The sequence below is a fragment of the Bacillus rossius genome, chromosome 1 (assembly GCF_032445375.1).
Source record: "Bacillus rossius redtenbacheri isolate Brsri chromosome 1, Brsri_v3, whole genome shotgun sequence".
Lineage (NCBI taxonomy): Eukaryota > Metazoa > Arthropoda > Insecta > Phasmatodea > Bacillidae > Bacillus > Bacillus rossius.
The window spans coordinates 135,333,690-135,354,398 of NC_086330.1; the positions used below are offsets into that span (position 1 = coordinate 135,333,690).

The window sequence follows — 20,709 nt, forward strand, 5'->3', positions numbered from 1 at the left end:
TGAAATTAAAACATACATAAATAAAATTATCTCACACTCAACCAAACATAATGTTTAATATGAAATAAAGGAAGATGGCAATTACACGTAACTATTCTAATTAATAAAAAAAAATCAACTTTCCTGAAATAGTAAAATTCAAATTTTTCAACAATATATTACATTATTGATAAATATTTCTGGTCTTCGGTCTCAGCATCCCTAAGACTCTTGACGCTCAGCAGATAAATTAATTATAAACACTAAACCAAACTCCTTGCAAATAAGTAGGTACTGTAAAAAAAATATCAATATTGACAAATAGGATGAATAAATTTCGAAAAAAAATTATAATTTTAAGAATTTATGTACCTACATAATATTAAACTTGAAACTATCCACACAATAAAAACCTAAGAATGTTAGTGAAACTAATTTTTTTTATTTGTCATAATACCTAAAATACGTATGTTTCCAAAATGAAACAAAGTATAAATAATTACCAATTTGACAAAAAAATTGTACAACCCGAATGACATTGAAAACATACACGTGAAATTTAAAAGAATTATGAGTTTCCTAGGTAGGGAGAAAAAATATATATAGAAGAAATTAAATTTAAAAAGTGGGTGCTTGTACTTAGGTACGCGCATGAGAAGTTATACTTTTTTGGCATCATTAAAAAATAGTTTTTAATTGCATGCAAAAATATTGCGTGGAGTCCCTCCGCGTGGAAGAAGTGAAACTTCGTAATGTGGAAATGAAAATAGGAATGGGTAGAAATTGAATTTTAGTGAAATCATATTGTATCAAATCAAACTAAAAAAATAAAGGAAATAAATTTGTAACGATTCATAGATTGATCTTCAGAGAGAGTGAGACACCTATTGAATGTCTATAAAACTAACTTTTTTATGGGAGCAGATTTTCATGAAATAAATCATGAAATCATTCAACGATAAAAGCTGTTTATTTAATTAAGCGGACGGGTTCGCCCCAAGGAGAAAATTGACGTGGCGAAACCTCAATGACACACACTCACTATTTATGTGTCTATGAAACATTATTTTTTTCTGCAATTTAAATTGTAATATACAAAAACGGTATTGAAAATTGAAACAAATATGACGACACTACAAACTGTCAATATCTTTATTTTTTTCTTACTCTCTACTTAGTTCCTACAATAGCAAAACGTAACGTAATGGCTTGAAAGCTATTGCTCGGCAGACATAGAGGAATGACCCTAACAGTTTTTATATCTATGACACACATTACATAGAATTAAGATTTATATTTTTTTAACCCGTTTAAAATTTATTTTTTTAGACAAAAGATAGCCTATGTCCATCCCCAGGATATAATCTATCTCCTTGCCAAATTTCATTACGATCCGTTCAGCCGTTCAGTCGGGAAAAGGTAACAAACAGACAGACAGACAGACAGACAGACAGACAGACAGAGTTACTTTCGCATTTATAATATTAGTAAGGATATATAGCCTATATATAGCCTATATATATAATATAATTTTTTTCCGCCGATCTCGTTTATAAGCGTGTTAAAGATTTGCCAAGTTAATTTACCCTCATAAGTATGTAATTTCTCTTTGTCGAGTTTATCATTATATTGAATGCTTTTTTTTTTGTACTTTTATTCGTAAGAAAAGAGGATTAATGATGCACTTCATAGATATAAATTTTTTATCTAGATTTTCAACTTATCAAAAATGTTTTACATTGTTATGAAATCGAACCCCTGTTTTTTTTTAAAATTTTAATGTCAAGTTAATACTGCGAGGACTAATAATTGTATACCTGACTAACCATTTTGGTTTTTTTTCTCGTTGGTGATTGTAGCCTACTGATATAGGATACTCGCAAAATTATTGTTTGAAACTTATCAAGTCAGTTATTTTTAAGTATCATTACAATTAATCTTGTAAATGTTTTTTAAGTTATACTTCTTATACGAGATTCTCACGTTTAACGTTTGCGTTACTTTCTAACGCTGTCATGGTGGGGGGGAAATAAAGAAAGAGAGATAGCCGGTGAGTGATTGCTAGATGGCGCGGCGTTACTGATATCAACAACAGCGTGTGATTTTACATTCTTTTAAATACTTCTGTAAACGTTTACATACTTTCTCATACACTCATACTTTTGCCTGCTTTCGCATACTTTCGCAACTCGTATTTCGTAACTCTAAACTCTAAAATCTGAGGTTGTATCCGGTTTTAGCATTAAAATTATGACAATGTGTTTAGACATTTCCATTCCAATAGGGTTATTAATCATATTTTTAGCTGTCATTAAACCCATTGATTTATTCTTAGTTTCCATTGAAGACATAGACCCCAGTAAAAATCTACTTCAACGAATGATTACGAGTGTTTCAAATATTAGATTACCGTAGAATTTTCCTCTCCCTCTCATGTGTGAAGTCTCACTTTTGACGAGCGTAGTGGCCACGCACCAATGTGTGTGTGTGTGTGTGTGTGTGTTTGTTTTTATTTAAAACGAAGGCAATCTTCACAAATTATCATATTGTCATTAGAATGTATACCAAAGTACCTTACATTTTCTCGGTACCACACACACAAGTACGGATCCAGAATGAAGGTCAGGGGAGGGCCAAATTAAATTTTCTAATACAATTTTAGTACATTAGAATTGAAATATTTAGTACATTTTATTCATATTTCAAAAAGTCCTGTTTTTATAGCACTGCAGTAAAATAATACTGTTACGAGTATGTGGGGAGAAAACTGGATTCGTAAGAGATAGCCCAATTAATTGGTTCAGTTTTATTTATTACTAATGTCTACACCACAAATTTAATTACTCCACTCAAGATTTCTGTCCACAGCAATTACTCTTACTGGTCATTGAAATAGTAACACTTTCCACTGGAGCTTGGCTTGACAGTGGCTCGCTCTTCTGTCCGCCTCTGTCCGCTTCCTTCGCACACTCGCCCACGCCGCAGCACAGTCCCCAACTATCGCCAGACTTGCTCGCCAGGCCTTCTCGCAGGTATCCCCTCCCAATAGGTCCGGTTCGCTCAGCAAGGGGGCCACTTGCCCTCTTCACCTCTCGCTGATCGCACGGGTATCGCCAGTATCACTCCCCGAGGGGGAGACTCTCCGCTGCTCCGCTCTTCGCTCGGAACTCTAGAGGCCGGCGTCGCTGCTTTTATACTCTTGGCAGACTTTCTGGAACCGACTTGGGGAGGGAGGGTTGTAAGGCCCGGTGCACACGTGCGGATATTGTCCGCGCGGTGCCGCTGCGGCGCCGGAGATGCGTTCTCGGAAGGCTTGACTGATAATAAATAATGCACACTCAGCTGCGGCGCCGCAGAGGCACCGCACGTCCATTGCACGTCCACTTTGCTTACATTTTTGTCCGTAGATCCCACAGGAACGCAGCGGCGCCGCACGTCCAACTACGTTCCTTAGTACATTGGTGTCAATCGAGCAGTGCACACGTGCGGTCGATTGCCGCAAAGTGAGATGGCAGCATCACGTGAATTTGAAGACATATTAGATGTTGAACTCTTCATCGCAGAAGTTAAAAGTTATCCAGAGATATGGAACGTAGCCGTTGAAGAATACCATGACCGTAATAAAAAAAGAAGTGCGTGGATCAACATGTGCCGTAAATTTTGCGAATCGTTTGACGAAAAGGATGACAAAGAAAAAAACTTGTTGCAAATCTGCCTCTCAGGAGCATTGAGTCGGCACCCAACGTTTCCTAGTTGTATCCAATAAACATTTGTATACTAATTACACAAAGAATACCCGTTTACGTTTGTACACATCCATCTCGTTAGTCGGCATCGTTCAGACTGTGCGGTATTTGTCCGTACTGTGTGAATGTGTTTCTGCGGCAACGTTGCGGCGCCGCAGCGGCGCCGCGCGGACAATGTCCGCACGTGTGTACCGGGCCTAAGTGTCGCGTCACCTTGCGCTGACCCGACGTCCGAAAAGTCCAGAAAGACGGTGTTTATTCGTGCCACTCCGCGCGGTGGCTTCGGGAAACCCGCAGAATTCACAGGTCGCTAAAAGGGTCATTGATGGAGCGGAGGGGAAGGGGGTAGCGAGAATCCTTGTAATCCGGCCAGGTACGCGTGGATTGCCTTACGTCAGTGGACGGCGCGTGACGTCAGTGGCCGTGCGGGGCCGACAGCCCGCTCCGAACCTGGCGCGCGTCACGGTCCTGTCTGCGTTCGTAACAATACTTAAGTAAGTTTGGTGAACTATGATAAGAAATTAGGAGAACATAAAAATAAATCCTGTGTTTAGGGAGTGGGGCTTGCAGCTAAGGGACCCCCCCCCCTCCTTTTTTTCTGGATCCTCCAGTACACATTTAAGGGTAACTGTAAATAATCAATTTGGGAACAGTACATCACTTAATAAACACACTTACTAAGTCATGATAACTAACATAAAGTTACACGCTGGGCTTAGCTGGTGACGAGCAGAAAAAATAACAATACAATATTGTCTAGACCGCATTTAACATTAACTGCCATCTAGCGGCATTAGTTGCAATTTCCTAAGTTTATTTACTATGGTATGCCCGCTTACGGAATTTTAATTTTATTGAATATATAATTTACCATACGCATTTTTAATAACATTCCAGCTTGTATAAATAAATACATAACAATTTTTTATAAATAAAATATTTAATTTCTCTTATCTCGGAAACAGTGCTAACCCTTTTCAAACAAAAATAATAATATTTAGTATAAGTTTTGCTTGTCTTTGTCTTCCCTGAAAAACCACGATTTTACAACAAAAAAGACATTGAGCGAAGTTCGTTCGCCCAGGTTCTGTATACAGACACACACACACACACACACACACACAACACACACACCACACACACCACACACACCACACACACCACACACACCACACACACACCACACACACACCACACACACACCACACACACCACACACACCACACACACCACACACACCACACACACCACACACACCACACACACACACCACACACACACACCACACACACACCACACACACACCACACACACACCACACACACACCACACACACCACACACACCACACACACCACACACACCACACACACCACACACACCACACACACACTTCCAAATTTCTTCCATGTTTGACGATGAAACGACGATACATCCAACATCAACAGTAACCACGAGACTGATAGTGTTTGGGGGAGGCTTCAGTTCAGTCCAAACTGTCAGTTCGGACTATTCGGTCTGAAATGAGCACCTGTGCGCAGAGGTCCACAATTTAGTGCAAACTGTCAGACACTCTTTATTTGAAGTATCCGTTTAGTAACATATGTTTGAAGTATGGGTTCGATTCGCAGTTAGATGAGTCTGTTTGACTTGGGAGACAGTTCGTGGACTGTTGGAGGAATGGGAAATGCTGCAGGAACCGGGACACGCAGTTTGTGGGCGTCGCGCTGTCGTAGTTGCTTCGTGACCGTGTGATGATCTCTTGCTCTCGTCTAGAGCCAAGCGCAAGCGAACATGATGCGGGAATCCTCGATGCATCGCCGAACAACCGCGAGAGGTTATACTGATGCACTCCAACACAAACACGAGCTTAAGAGTGGCGTACTCGGAACTAATTCAAGAGAGGGGCACACAGTCTTGGTTCCAAGTATTTCCTTGACGACTTACATTCAGCTGTTGGAAATAATTTTAATGAATACTTTTTTTGCAGTGCTTCAAAAATTATTAGATTAGTTCATTGGTTTTTTTTGCTATCAATATAAAAATTTTAATGTTATGATAAATTAAAATTTTCCAGTACAATTTTTTTTTCTTTTTTTTTGAGAAAGTAATGCATTATATTATTTAGGAAGAGAAAAATCTGTGCCTCCTGTACCTCCCCTTTGTTGTCGAGAAGGTTTGTTGGTTACTTTCACGTATGTACGTATCAAGTGGTTTGCGTTAGGCAGTTTGAAGTGAAAAGGCAAGCTGTCTGAAACATGTGGTAAGGAAAGGAACGCCGTGCAAGTTAACGTAGCAGGACACGCCCGAAGAGGCACGGCTCGTTCCATTTCGCGGCGCCGAGCTGCGGATGGAGCCCGAGATGTGCGCAGGTGAACACTGGGGCAGACGCAGGGACACGGGGGAAGGACTCGACCACGGCTCGGTCGGGAGCAGAATTCATGCGGAGGAAGAAAACATCACATTATTACGGAAATGTGTTCAGTAATTTGTGATCATTCGTTGGCGTGTCGCTACATCAAGAATGAGATACGTATAGAAAAGCGATATATTTAGAAAGAAATGGTATTTATTATAATGTTTTTAGGAAGTCCGTATTTTTATAAAAAAATAAAATAAAAAAGTTATGATCAATTCCACAGTTCGATTCCAAATCCCGGCAAGCTTCCCTGTATTAACTGCGCACATGATAAGCATGATACAACAAATACAGTCAAATTGTTTAATATTCTTATATCTTTTCCATGTTTTTTTTTTTTTAAAAATAGGTGTCAAAGATGGTGATAAATGCTGCCTGCTAGGAGGAGTGCAGGAGTGCAGGAGTGCGAGGAGCGGAGTGGTGGTCGTGCGCAGGCGAAGCGCGTGGCGGTGCACCTGGCGCGCGCGCGGCCCGACCGCCTGCTGGACGAGATGATGGCGGAGCTGCAGACCGTGGAGACGCTGAGCTGGCTGATCGAGCGCACGGAGACGCCGCCCTTCTACCGCCTCGCCGCCGTGCGCAAGACGTCCAGCCACTCGGACGGCGCGGGCGGCGCGGGCGCGCAGGACCAGGGCAGCCGCGCAGAGCTGGCCGTCGAGAAGGGCACCATCCACACCAAGCGGCACAGCGGCGAGGACCCGGCCAGGACCGGGTCGGTGCAATTCACTTTTACTCATACCATTTATTATTACAATCCATACATGTTTATTTTAATGACATCAAGGTTCCGCCCCTCAGATTTACACTCTGTGGGTGTTAAGCAGTGGCGTAGCCAGGATTTGTGTATGGGGGGTGTTAAGAAGCATGGCTCCCCCGTATTAAAGCGGGGTGATCCAGGGGTCCTCCTCCGGGAAAATTTGGATTTTAAGGTGTAAAATAGTGCTATTTTAGCAGTTTTCGGTACTTACATTTAAATATTTTAATGGTAAAAATTTTATTAATTTTAATAAGAAATTTTGTTTGAGTGATAAATAAGAAATTAATTAAAGATTTAGTGATAATGGAGGGGGGGATTCAACCCCTAAAAAAAAAACCTGGCTACGCCCCTGGTGTTAAGTCTCTCGTTTAAGGGGCCCGCCTCGTCAAGGGTGTATGTGTGTTAGTGAGGCGGGATGATAAGTGCGACGCTCGATGGTATTTCTAGCGCGGTATCGCCTCTAAGCGCAAGGCTCTGAATTGACGCGTAGTCTTCTCGTCGTCACAGGATAACTGTGAAATTTGAGCGGTGACCGCAACATTATATGGCCGATAAATGAAGATAAAGGTGTAATGTAAGCCCCTTAAGTGCTTTTAATAATCTGTACTGGTTGTTTTACGCTTAAAAATTACTCTGAAAACATGCGTTTTAGCCATTTTAACTCTTCTAGAAATACAGTTTAAAAACATGATCCAAAATTAAAAGTACTTTTCGGGCCTCAGCGAACTCTTAAATGCCTTTCGTAAACATACCCCACTCGGATATCTTGAGTAGTTTTGAAATCGCGTTGTTTTTCCTGAAGCTCTGCGCACCGTCTGTGTGACCAGGTAGGCGGAGCCCTTAAGGGCTACGCTCCCAAATTTACGGTATTTGGGGACTCTGACCTCAACCTTCCGCTATTTTGGTAAGATGGCATTGTGAATTTTTTTTTTTTTTTGCGTTGTTCAAAATTGAAAGGTTTATTTTTTGTTGGTTACAGACTACATGCTTGCTTTGTTACAGGTTTTTTTGCTCATAGAGAATTAGGTTTGAATTTGTGTAGATGAATGCGAGTGAATGATTTGGACGTGGTATTGTATTTATTTTAGATGATTTCATTAAATTTTTGAAATGCCAATAAACAAAAATAATGTATATTTTAGTTTAGTTGTGTATTTGTTGTATCTTAATTTCTCGTATTAATAGTTTTTGTTTTATGTTTTGATGTTAATGTATTTTGAATAGCATTTATGTAATTTTGAACAAATTAGATGAGATTAACATTTTCATATAGTGAAAGAGCGTAGTTAACAGTATATCAAGTGGCTGTGTACAAATATAGGTTTTGTTAAAGGTAGTCTGAAATGATCCATGCATTCAGAGGAATCTAGGGTTCGCGTAACTTCACACACAGGCGTAAATGATCGTGAACACTTTTCCCACACTCCCCTGGACATCTCTTTCATGTGATTAGATGGATGAGCTTCTAAGCAATGTTTTAATGTCGTACTATTAGCATGCTCTACTGTTGCGTGCATCGTACTTCTTCCGCCAGGCCACAATTATGGTCATTCAGTCAATTTAATTCAGATCCTAGGGGTCTTCGTCCTGTTGCGAGTAGGTTTGCGATTCAGAATGAGTAATATCATATGTCATATAAATATATAAAGTGTCTTGCAGCCAAGCAATTAACATTTTCGGCTCGGGTGGAAGAATTATATTAGTCTTGAAAAATACGCAAATATATATATATATATATATGTGTGTGTGTGTCTGTCTGTGTGTGTTGGTGTGTAGGAGTGTGTGTGTGTGTGGGAGTTGAGTCTTTTAGTACTCGCCAGTGCTTTGTAAACATATAACCTCGGTAACGAGCAAATTCATGTGTTCTCTTGTTACAAATAAACGTATAATGCGAAACTTGGATACGAAATTAAACGTAGAAATCTGTAAAATAATGCCGTGCGTGATAAATATACGAAAATTGTGTTTTCAACTACATTTCTTAACGCGTAACTCACGTATTTTCCGCACCCGCCGCTAGAATTAGCCGCAATAGCAGCTGTGTCGTCTATCGAATCATTCGATTTGCAGAGCGAAAGTTCAAAACTATTTAATGAAATGGCTCCGGTGAAAGAGAAAATGTTTTGAAAAAATACTAAACACCAGTTTTTCGACAAGAAGTTTTATTAAATTATTGCCTATCTTGTTTAAATCCATTAAAAAGTTAATACTAGAAAGTTTCCCGTTGTCGCTATGAACTTCAGTTCGCGTCATCCGCCACAGACGGCAGCACCGTGGTTGCACATTTCCGTTACATTTACGAAGTTACTCCTACCAAATGCCGTATACCGAGAGCTAAGATGTTCACACATCAAAAATTCACTCTCAAACCGAGTATATTTTTAAGAGAATTATTGGAAATATTTAACTTAAATACCTCTTTAAGATAAATGCATCATAATAGTGTAACATGTTCACAGTTAAATAGGTGAATTGAAAAGGAAAGTTTCAAATGTCAATATTGGTGATAGACAAAACTTTGTCAGTATTGTACGGGCAGCAATCCAAAATAAGCTTTCGTCATAAATATCACGAAATTGTGTAACAGAGAGGGGTAATGAGATTGCAGTTCGCTTTGGAACAACATTGTTAAATCTGGCTGTCTGAGAACTGAAAGCGAACAACTGCCGAAACAATATTCATTGTTTCTGAAACTAAAACCATCTTTGCGGTGCTTTACTGCTTTGTGCGGCAGTAAAAACTTGTATTTTATAATGCTGCAACGCTAAACGGCGTTATTCTCCGTGGATGCAGGTTGGAATTGGATATTTTATAGCGCGCGTGTTATATAGAGCGTGATAAATTTGTTTTTAATCTGGCGGGGAAATAAACTGTGTTTAATTCCACGTGCAAACTCTGGCTGAGAATATAGCTACCTTTATTTAACGCCTTTAATATGTTCCTTGTGATATATTCCACGAGGAACGCTGTCTGGAGTATACACTACCCAAATTTACCAATAAGAAAAAGGGCCATCGCGAGTGTGTTGGAAAGGGGTGAGGGTTAGTTTCGGAAAATTTTGTGATGCCTGATTTTACCAAGATAGTAGGACGAAAGAAACAAGTGTAATAAAATTCATTGGAAACCTCACAAATTATGCGATGCACGCAGATTAAGTTTACAGTTACCTATGGCCACGGCAACGTTTACAATCTTTGAATGTATTTTATTTTAACTGTGGGGTTTAAAAAGTGAGGCGGGATGATAAGTGTGACGCTCGCTGGTGCTTTTAGCATGGTATCTCCTCTGAACTGGCGCGCAGTCTTCTCGTACATAGGACAACTATGATATTTGAGGGGTAACCGTAACTTTTGATGACGGAGAAATGAAGATAAAGGTGTAATGCAGGGCCCTTGAGTGCTTTCAAGAATCTGTACCATGCGTTTCGTGACTAATGATACAGTTTAAAAACAAAAAATACGGAAACGTTGTCTGAAGCTACGTGGCTTGTGGGTTGTAGCCGCGTCGAAGGCGAAGATATCACCCACATATCGGTCGACGTTGCATTCGCCTATCAGGGAGCAGTATGCTACAGTAGGTAACTGCTCCGTGATGATGGCGACTGCAGCGTCGACAGATGGGTCTGTGATATCTTCGCCTTCGACGCGGTTACATTAGTTCGTTTCCCGAGTTGTCTGCAGGTTTGTGTAGGGTTTTGGAGTGTCATTTTTCTAGTTGAGGTTTTTTTTTATAGTATTTATATTGTCTAGACTGCATGTATTATTTTTTGTATAACTTTTCTCGTAGTTTTGGAACAGCTGACCTGACGGGTTTCGGTGTCTTTGGTGTGGGATCGTCGCTCAAAATACGCAATTGTTATACCTATTATTTTTTGCCTTGTGCATATACACCACTTAAGGGCGCCGTCTGGATAGAGAGTAAACGCGTGACCGCGTACATAGCATGTCGTTCTTGCTCGGAGCTGAGTGGCGACATTCGGAACTACTCTTATCTCCTCCTTCTCACTGCCCCACCCTCCTCCCCCGCCGACACTACTGGCCAGATAAGAGCCGCCCTGCCGCCTCGCATGTGTCTGAATCACTCTGCGTCTTTTAGTTTACCGTAGCCGGCGCGGCGTGCCAATTGCATATATGTTTAGTGTAGCGATATAGCAAAATACTTATTTTAGTGGTTGATAGTAACGTGTTAACACTAAGTTATTGTGTATGTCACACAGGCAAATGTGACTGCATAGGTAAAAAATAATTCTGTCTGAATTACTGACTTAAAAATACATGTCTGGACACTACTTTACATTGATGGTTGATTACAATGTGATGTTGTTTTCTTGTTAAACATCATTTACCAATCAAAATGGCACTTGGCATATTACCTGTATAAATACTAGTCCTATAAAAAGTACATAGTAAAACCCAATATTTAAGTTGAAATTAAACCGCCGTGTTTTCTAAATATCTTCATTGAAGGACTACATCATGACACGTTAGTGTGGTTCTGACAAATAAAATGTAAGGTTGAGCAGCGAGCTTGATAACATCTTCAAAAACTTGTTTGTAAATATCATAAATCCTTTCAACCCATTACAATCCCTCTGCTTATGAATGAGTTAACTCATTGTCACCGTTATGGAAAGAAATTCCATATTGTTTTAGTTTCCTTCTTAAATATATAATATGTTATTTATAAATATACTTATAATATAATTTTTAATATTGTTCTTCTTACATAGTCCACAGACGATACTGAACAAAATTGCTACCTATTATTTACTTAGGTTCTCTCTTATGAGAAGATTGCGGGTTAATCTTGGGTCCACCAACTCTGGCAGTAATGAATTCATGTAGAACTGTATTTTCTTCCATTAAACTTTTCCAGAAATGGTCATCTTTTGTGATTTTCTGAAAAAGCATTCCTTTTGGAGTCGAAACGACAAAAAGGCAGAATTTGCGACCTGCAATATGAAGTTGTCCCTGAATTTGGTACATGTACATATTACCGATCTTGAGATGCATTTTTCCATCCTTCAGTTCACAAAAATTAATTTTTTTTCTCCAGAATTGCCGTTTCAGGAAGCATAGTCTTGGCAGTTGCAGGGAATTTGATTTCAATGATGCCATCACTACCAATGAGCCCATCAGGTGATGCTGCTAGAAATTGCATATTTTCGTCAATGAAAAGTCCTGAAGGAATTATGACTAAGCCCAGATCCTGTTCCAGCTGAGTGACTGCATGAGGTTCGTTCTCAATTCCATATTTAGTTGCTTTGTTTCCAGAGAAGGTTGACTATAAAATAGATTGAACTGTTTTAGAGTGTGGTGTTGTTTCTCTCATTCGACATATTTTTTCCGAAATTTGAAGCTGTCATACTCTTTGCTCTTTCACATTTCCACAAGGTACAGTGCCTTTGTCCAGTGGTTGATGACTGGATATCCTGAATTTTTTTGCTGTCACACTGAAGTCCTCTCAACAATTCTTCTTTTTTCTTTTCATATTCTTCAGGATTCATGTCTGGTATCTGAGAAACATTGCCATAATGTGAGTCTTCTGAAAAGTTAATTTTCTTTTTAGTATTCTTTGTGGGGTTTTCCAAGCGCCTTTTTTTTTTTCAGCAGAATTTTTTTTTTGCTTTTAAATATTTTTTTGAATATTCACCAGGACTGTGATTTGTGAATTTTTTGTGAATTTCGGCTTGTTCGTTACAATCTGCATTGCACGAAATCACGGAAAGTTCATTTCTGGTAAGGTATCCACCACGGAGAGAAAAGTTGACTCTTTTACAAATAACAAACTTTGCAACAGTATTATTAAAAGACTCAGCTCTATTTTTTGTCATGTTTTTCAAGAGACTTTCTGCATGATGAACTACCAGATTATTTGCTGACATTATTTCATCCCACATGCCCATACTTTTCATACTTGTAACTGTATTCTCTTCTGTGCTTCTAGAACCATCACAATAGTATTCTCGTTCACTGCACTTTGAATGGTCCCCGAATACATGAAATGATCCATTGTGAATATCACTCCGTAATTCCTTTACACGTTCTTGTTCAGTTATTCCTCTCTCACCTTTTCTGTATTTAATTGCACACGTGATGGCATAACGAAGACGTAGTACGGTAGTAGCCTGCTTCACAATGCTTTCCTAATCACTATGGGAACATTTCCAAATGTATTTTTAGTCTTCGTAGCAATATAGCGTAATCATCTGAGGTAATTCCTGAGAATGTGATTTACACACTCTATTTTTTGTATTACGAACGTATGTTCGTAAGGTTTCGCTTTCTCCAGCTGGCGCATTACGCTGCTATCACCATCTCCTATAATACAAATACATTATGTATTATAACTCTTTCAATAACTACCATAAAATTGTTTTTGTTATCTATTTTTAAAGATGTATGTAGTGACAATAGTTAAACACACACACAAATTTAAAATAAAATATCTGAAAGGAAAATGTGTTAGCAAAAAATAATCAAGAAGTGTTTCTTGTAGGTTCTTGCCGATCAGCTGGTGATATTTAACGCCATGCATTGCAACACTACACTTAAACCCAACAATTATATCCGATTCCATTGCTGTAGCAGATTTGTTCCAGTTTTTATAGCAAACATGATCACTGACAGGTATATCCTTTGACTCCGCACGGGTACAGATGCAGCAGTATGAATTTCTAACACTAATAAAAATTACTTTGTTTGTTAGAGCACCAATGATGCAAGCCTGGAAAAAAATATATACACACAGTCAAATATTTAGTGGATTGACTATTGATGATATGTAAACAGTATAAATGATTGATAATGCAAAAGACTTACCACTCCCGACATTGCATTGTAATTTCCATATGATCGTTTACACCAAGCTCCATAAGTTATTACAGTAATAAGGGGAATCCCTTCTGCATCTACGGAGCCTGCAGCCACTGCTAGGCGAGCTTCTTCTTTCGCTGCTTCTCCCATTTGAAGCCATGCTACGTCATGTATAACAGACTGTAGTTGCCTTTCACATTTGTAATATTTATCTTTAGAACAGCAAGGCATGTCTAGGGATGATGTAATTTCTTTCATTTGGGTAAAAGATTGTCCTGTTAGTAGCATACTGACCCAAGCATTGTTAATGTCCATACACTTCTTGTTTGGATTGTCCGAGACTAATTTATCTTTCACACCACACATGGAACACTGGAAATGATACACACTCTCCATACCTTTTCTTTGTTCGTTAATCAATTTAATATTTTCAAACGAACAATCTAATGCCTTGTTATGCCTGCTCATTCTTGTTATTTCATTAAATAAATGGTTGACATCAAATATTCTTCACCCAGTCAGAGAATGTTCTTTTACAAAAGAACTGGGAAAATAATCATAATTAATTTGTAATTTATAATTTTCAACAGAAATTTGGTCAAGAGGTTCCATACCACTTACATCATAATAATCTCAGCCATAGAGCTCAGAGAGATTTCTTGAGGGTATTTAATTACTGTTCTTCCACGATGAACTTGCTTGTGTTTGTATGATAATATTATATTGTTTAACTTTTTTGTGACAGTCACTTTGATCAGAAATGATTGTAACTCTGAAAAGTAAATGAACGACCTGTTTAAGAGTACAATAATACCTCATTAAATTACTAGTAAGAAAATTGTGCAGTAATTTAACGAGCTAAATTACAAGATAGTCATACCTATTGGGTGATAGGCCTATGTCTGGGTGGTGTGTTGACGAACTCTGTGGAGGAATTTTGTCATCAGGTGGTACTGGTTGAAGAATTGTAAGAGAAACTAAGTTTTCTCTGAAAATAAAATTAATAACTTAATTAAAAGGCTAAGATATGTATGCCATTAAATTATTTCCAAAAGTAACATTTCAATACATAATTACATTTAGAAAAGTAATACAATACTATTAAACTTATTAAGAATTTTTCTTCTTTAAATACCATATGCTGACACTTGAAAAATGAATTATGTACAGTTTCATATAAAATGCCTTCCATTTTGTTATATTTATTACGACGTATGGAATAAAATACATATATTTATATTGAACTAAATAATGTTACACACTTGCTGAATTGATTGATAAAATACCAACTCGCCCAGATATCCTAAACGAGATTTCTTGCTACCTCTTGCCAACTTCTGACATAAGACTGCGTTTTCATAAAATGCGGTGTGTTCACAGTTCTACATGCCAATATAAGTAAAATTAAGAAAATATTGAAAATAATTTTAAGCTGTAGTGTTGATTTAGTTTCTCACCCTTCAACAAGATCTCTTGAATCTGGAACAACTACAGAACCATAGTTTGCTTCTCTATAGAATGTTTCTCGATTACTTTCAGCTTCTGATTCATTGCCATTTCTAGTTCTGAAATAAAATTAATTGTTCAGTGTAATTATTTATTATCTTTATACACATGTCTATGAATCACAAAAACGCAGGCCTACCTTGTTTCAGAGAGGTTTGCTGTAGTAGTGTGAGTAAAATATATTTCAGGTGGTACAAATTGTGTCCTGAAAATAAGACCAACTATGTCAATTCTAAAAATTCAACTTGGAATTGAAATTACATGCTCTATCCTTAAAAAAATATTTTGCATTCTTAAATTAACTTTAAGAATTTTAGGCCAAATAACAGCACCTTTCATCAGTAATTCTCGAATGATTTTCTGACGAAAAACAAGATACTGTTTGTAATTTTACAAATCTACTTGATGATACACATAGGCTTAAGGTTTTATGGTAAACACTTGCGGGCAAGCTCAGTAATCACTTAGTAGAAGCATATTCTGAAGGTCACTCGACTACACACGGATCAAAGCTTTATTTTATATTTTAATGGGTCCTAACTTACAGTATAATAATATTGTGCTAATGTGTTTAATTTTACCTCATAAACAACCAGTTTTCTCTCATCATTTGTACTTATAGAATTTGTTAACAAAATGTAAAAACATGGAAAAAATTCTGTGTAAAATTTCTCTCGTTTGAAAAATCGCAAAAGTCTCATTTCTAATAAAACCAACGAATTTTTTTTTGTAATCACAATTAAATTGATGAAGGAATAACTGAAAGAACAATAGAGAAAGCTAACATGTACCCTAAGCTATTCTTCAAAAGTAAACTAACAGAGTATGAAAAGTCTTCTAGTGGTTTCTCGCAATTTATTTTTGCCCTCACCAGGTTCGAACCAAGAATGTAAATGCGTATTTATTAAAATTTATATTAAAACTATAATCAAGTAAATATTTTATGATCGACAGGGGGAAGAGGAGGAGGAGAAGGGCCTCTATCGCCCTGAGTAGGCAAGGCTTCGGCCCGCACCCACCTCCCCACCCCCCTCCTACGCACCCTGCCTTCGCGGCGGAAGAGATAGCAGCCGGCTGCCGTTACAGCTACAGAGGGCGCCACGAGGTGGCTAGCAGTTTCGCCCGTGCATACGTTTACCTTTATTAGTGCCTCAGAAGATTTTCCGCGGTGACATGCCTGTTTAAATGCAGGAATCAATGCAAGAAGGTCTAGGGCGCGTCTGACTGGTGAGTTCCTTAAATTCTGACGATTTTTACTGCACAAAAACATAGGCTGAAAAGAGCCATTTTCGTGATATTGGCGGGGTCGCAAAAGTGTCAAGGTGGGTATGAGACAACTTAAATCCACCAGACCGACGTCGAGTGTTCTTTTTATTCCTTTCCTGCCCAAACAAAAATTGAAAATCTCAAGTACTTTCTAAAGGAGAGATATAGAGGTAAATGTCTACAGTGGCTTCCTTCCATCGTCCAGACGGCGCCCTTAATTTTCCTTACAATGTTTTGCTATAATGCATTGGGATTAGCTGCGGAGGCGAACGAATCATGTGCAACCTCGCACTTACTCGATTTTATTTCGCCATATGTATAAATACACATTTGTTTTCTGTGGTTGATTTTTCAACAAATTTCCTAACTAAAACTGTTTGTATATCAATATTGCTTCTGGATGCAAGTATTTCACATTTTTGCAAGGCGTCGTTGCAAACATCGCAAGCACACGCGCGCGCGCACACACACACACACTCACTCTCTCTCTCTCTCTCTCTCTCTCTCTCACTTTCTCACTTTCACTCTCTCACTTTCACTCTCACACATTCTCACACTCTCACTCACTCTCACTCTCTCTCTCTCTCTCTCTCTCTCTCTCTCTCTCTCTCTCTCTCTCTCTCTCTCTCTCTCTCTCTCTCTCGTGTACTGTTTTCTGGCATCATACTGCATCGACAACTGGTTACCTAGGAAAGTGAAATTCATTTTGTTTCCTTTTTGGAATTCGCTGAGTATCGGCTGGATAGGAAAGGGGGAGAGGGATTCGAGCCTTCATGCGGTGTACAAGTTCACGTTGAATCTTCCAATCTCGACTCCCGGGTGGCGCTGCGCAAGAGGCGGAGGTAAATTGTTTCATTTCTCTTTCGGCACTAGGAAGTCGCTGTGGTGCGGCTGGCTTCCTCTCCGGACGAAAGGTGAAGGATAGAGATTCGATCCCTCGTGCATTCTACGACTCAACCTCAGGCAACACAGTTAGCTATTTTTTCTCGATCCTGCATCAGGCATGCATGGTAAGAAAATATATAAATAATAAATATTTGAATATATACTTTAAAAATTAATGTAGTTTCTACAGTCGTCTCCCGTCCTTTCATCAAGCAGGCAAAGTAAAAAAATTGTTTATTTTCTCTCAGTTTAGTGCCAACATTAAAAAAAAACATTTCCTTCGTGGATTTGTGCTGAAAGTTATGAAAATTATTAAATACTCTAGTCAGTTCAAATCTCGGCCTAGCGCATTTTAAGACGTAGTATAAAAAAATATTACAGCTTTAATTTCCTACTCTAAGCAGATAATGTAAAAAATGATCTTGTGTAAATTACTCTGCCCAATTGCAAATTGCGAAAAAAAATCATGGTACAATAAATCTTCTCCTGTGTGTTCTTTCATTGGGTTAATTACTGTTATTTTAATTTCAATGAAATAATTTAAAAAATTCACGTATCCTATGATATTGTATAGAGAGCAAGAGACTCCCTATGCCGGCCATAGCTGCGGCACGGCAAGATTACTGGACACCAGAGAGGGGGCTCGCACAGATCACCTGCTAACCTTGGAGCTGCACCTAGGGGGGAGGGGGGGCAGAGGACCACACATGTTGAAGCTAAAAAATAAGTCTACTGGAGGCTTGGACTGGACCACTGAAGCTGGACGATGACTTTGACACCTGGACTCCGGCGGAGCAGGATCCGTGGCTCTTCTTCCTCCACTCACCATTTTATCTGCACTTTTCTGCATACCACACTAGTCTCGACCAACCACAGCGTCCATACAAACTCGTCCTTCTCGAGGTGGGAGATGACCTCAAGGAGTGGGGGTATGATGTATTGCCTTGCAACCTGGTTTGGTTTGTCATGGTAGGCATACTCTTTTGGCACAAATGTCCCTTTGGTCTATGTTGTGCATAGGTATATCCAGAACCCCCTCCCCCCTCCTGCACCTTCTACTGCTAGTAGTAAACTTTCTTCAAATAATAAGCTTCAATGACTTCACAGGGGAAGTTAATGAATTATTGCTGCCAATCACTACAAACTTTAGACTTTACCTTTAATTGTGTTTTATGTCTAAACAGTGAAAGATACAAAAATTTTTCGACCTGAAATAACTGTTGACTCGAGTGTGGCACCTGTCGTTTTCTAATTAGTCCTCTTAATTTAGCGGCTAATGACTTGAAAGTCTTCAGCCATTAATTAGCTCATGTGTGTGTTATTTTAATTAATACAATTTGTGAATTTGTGAATCTTTTTGGCAGGAAAATGGTGCATTTTAGACTTGCTTAAAGGCATTACAAGCACAACGTTCATGGTTCTCGTTATGTGTAATTAACCTGGAGGTGCTTTCTTGGCCGAGCTAATGCATGCTAAATGGTAAAGCACTCTCTTCACAATCTCTTTCTACAGAATAACCTGTCACTGAAATAACTGTTTATATTGCAGGAGGTTGTGCCATTGAAAGAGCTCGTGTTTGCTCGTTACCCTTTCCAGTTGTTTCTTCTTGGTTATAAAAAAGTCAGAAGTTTAGCTATACAACCACCATAAATTTTGTCGCTGCTGCAAAATTAATTAATATGTTTCACATACTTTTGTGACAGTGACAAAATGTGTGGTGGTTGTAAAACTTTGTTCAATTAAACATATTCCAGATGCTCGGTGTTAATCTTAAATATTTTCTCTATCATTTACAATATAAATGTTTTTCAACTCCATCTTCAAAGGCGGAGTACACCAGCCTTGGGAAGCCATGTTACACCACAAGTCATGTACAATTTTACAACTTTTTTTGTTGTGATGAACCTGCGGCCAAAGTTTGTTGGTTGAATTCAGACTATCTCTGTGTATGCACAACTCTAATATACTAAGCTCTGTTTATATTTTATAACTTTTCAAAATATATTGTATTTTCGTTAACCTACACTCTTCAGACTGGCATTTCGATTTGTAAGACAAACTCTGTAAACATAACTAGGGTTGTCTGGTACCCAGGCTGTGGGTTCCCCCTTGTCGACGACCCTGACTGGAAGAAGCCGAGTCTGTCGGTAGCCTCGGGAAGCGCGCGCGAGACCCACTTGGTCCTCGGTGTTGCAGCACCTCCTCCAAGTCGGACTCGGCACTGCGGGCGCTGTCCGGCTTCACGCCGTCCCATGCCGAGAAGACCCGCACCGCCAGCGGACCGCCCGTGCTGTCCGACGACCTATCCACGCCCACCACCGAGCCGGAGGTGCGTTCCTTCCGGCTGCTGCTCCTTCATTCTTCATCTAGCTACATTCATGTGGATTTCACATGTTAAAAGTCACCTATATACTTCTGGTTTCAAGTACGAGTCCCGCTAATCCGGGTCCCTTTCGTCCGGACACCCGATAAATGCAGACAGTTTTTTGTTAATCCTACATCCATAGGCGTAGATCCCTACGGAGAGGGGGGGCAGGGGAGCCTGGAATAAAAATGCCTCTCTCAGAGGGGGTCCACTTGCGCATGCAAAATTACTTGAAATTGGAATGATAAACTGTATCCCACAGACTTCCTTCGGAAAATTCAACAGATTTTCGCCCATGCCTTCATCAGTTCGTAGGTTTTTATATAGGTCTACACATGCAATACCTACTATTAAAACGAAAATTAAACTGTAGGAAAAGTTGTATTTTCGAAGAAAAAAAATCATTAGACTTTTGTTCATCTTAAAGTTGTATTACGTGCATTTATAGTTGAAATCAGTTTAATCCTGATTATCAGTGATCCGGAGAGGGTTTGGTCCCATCTAGTCCGGATTAGTGGGACTCTACTTTGCTGACTAATTGCATCGTGAACACTCGTTGCAAGTCATTTTCTGTGTTTTCAACAGCTATAAAATTTACTTTTGTAGGCCCATATCTGAAACATGCTAGATATATATATATATATATATATATATATATATATATATATATATATATATATTTATTTATTTATTTATTTATTTTATACTGTGAGTTACAGCTGAATACATGTCCATTCTTTTAATATGTTTTCTTTCAGTCGAGAATGCTTAAAGTATGAAGCTGCTTGCTCTGATATGTAAGTATGGGTTGTGTGGTGGTATGAGACCATGCTTAACACAAAACACACACAAGCACTAGCCAGCCATGTGCATCTTCTTAATTAAGCACATATTTTTAGATCTTGGAATTTTTTTATTCATCAGAAATAAAATTCTGCATTATTTATTTGATTGAAGTACAGTCATTATTTG

General features: G+C 38.8%; 1 protein-coding gene across 1 annotated transcript in view; it reads left to right on the top strand.

Annotated features, from left to right (window-relative positions):
* The window catches only part of LOC134536067 (protein furry), a 737,387-nt gene that overhangs the window by 535,859 nt on the left and 180,819 nt on the right, over positions 1–20,709 (top strand). The window contains exons 28-29 of the mRNA XM_063375635.1: positions 6,578–6,855; positions 19,569–19,701. Coding sequence (XP_063231705.1) covers positions 6,578–6,855; positions 19,569–19,701 — 411 coding nt within the window. The remainder of the gene's footprint in view (positions 1–6,577; positions 6,856–19,568; positions 19,702–20,709) is intronic.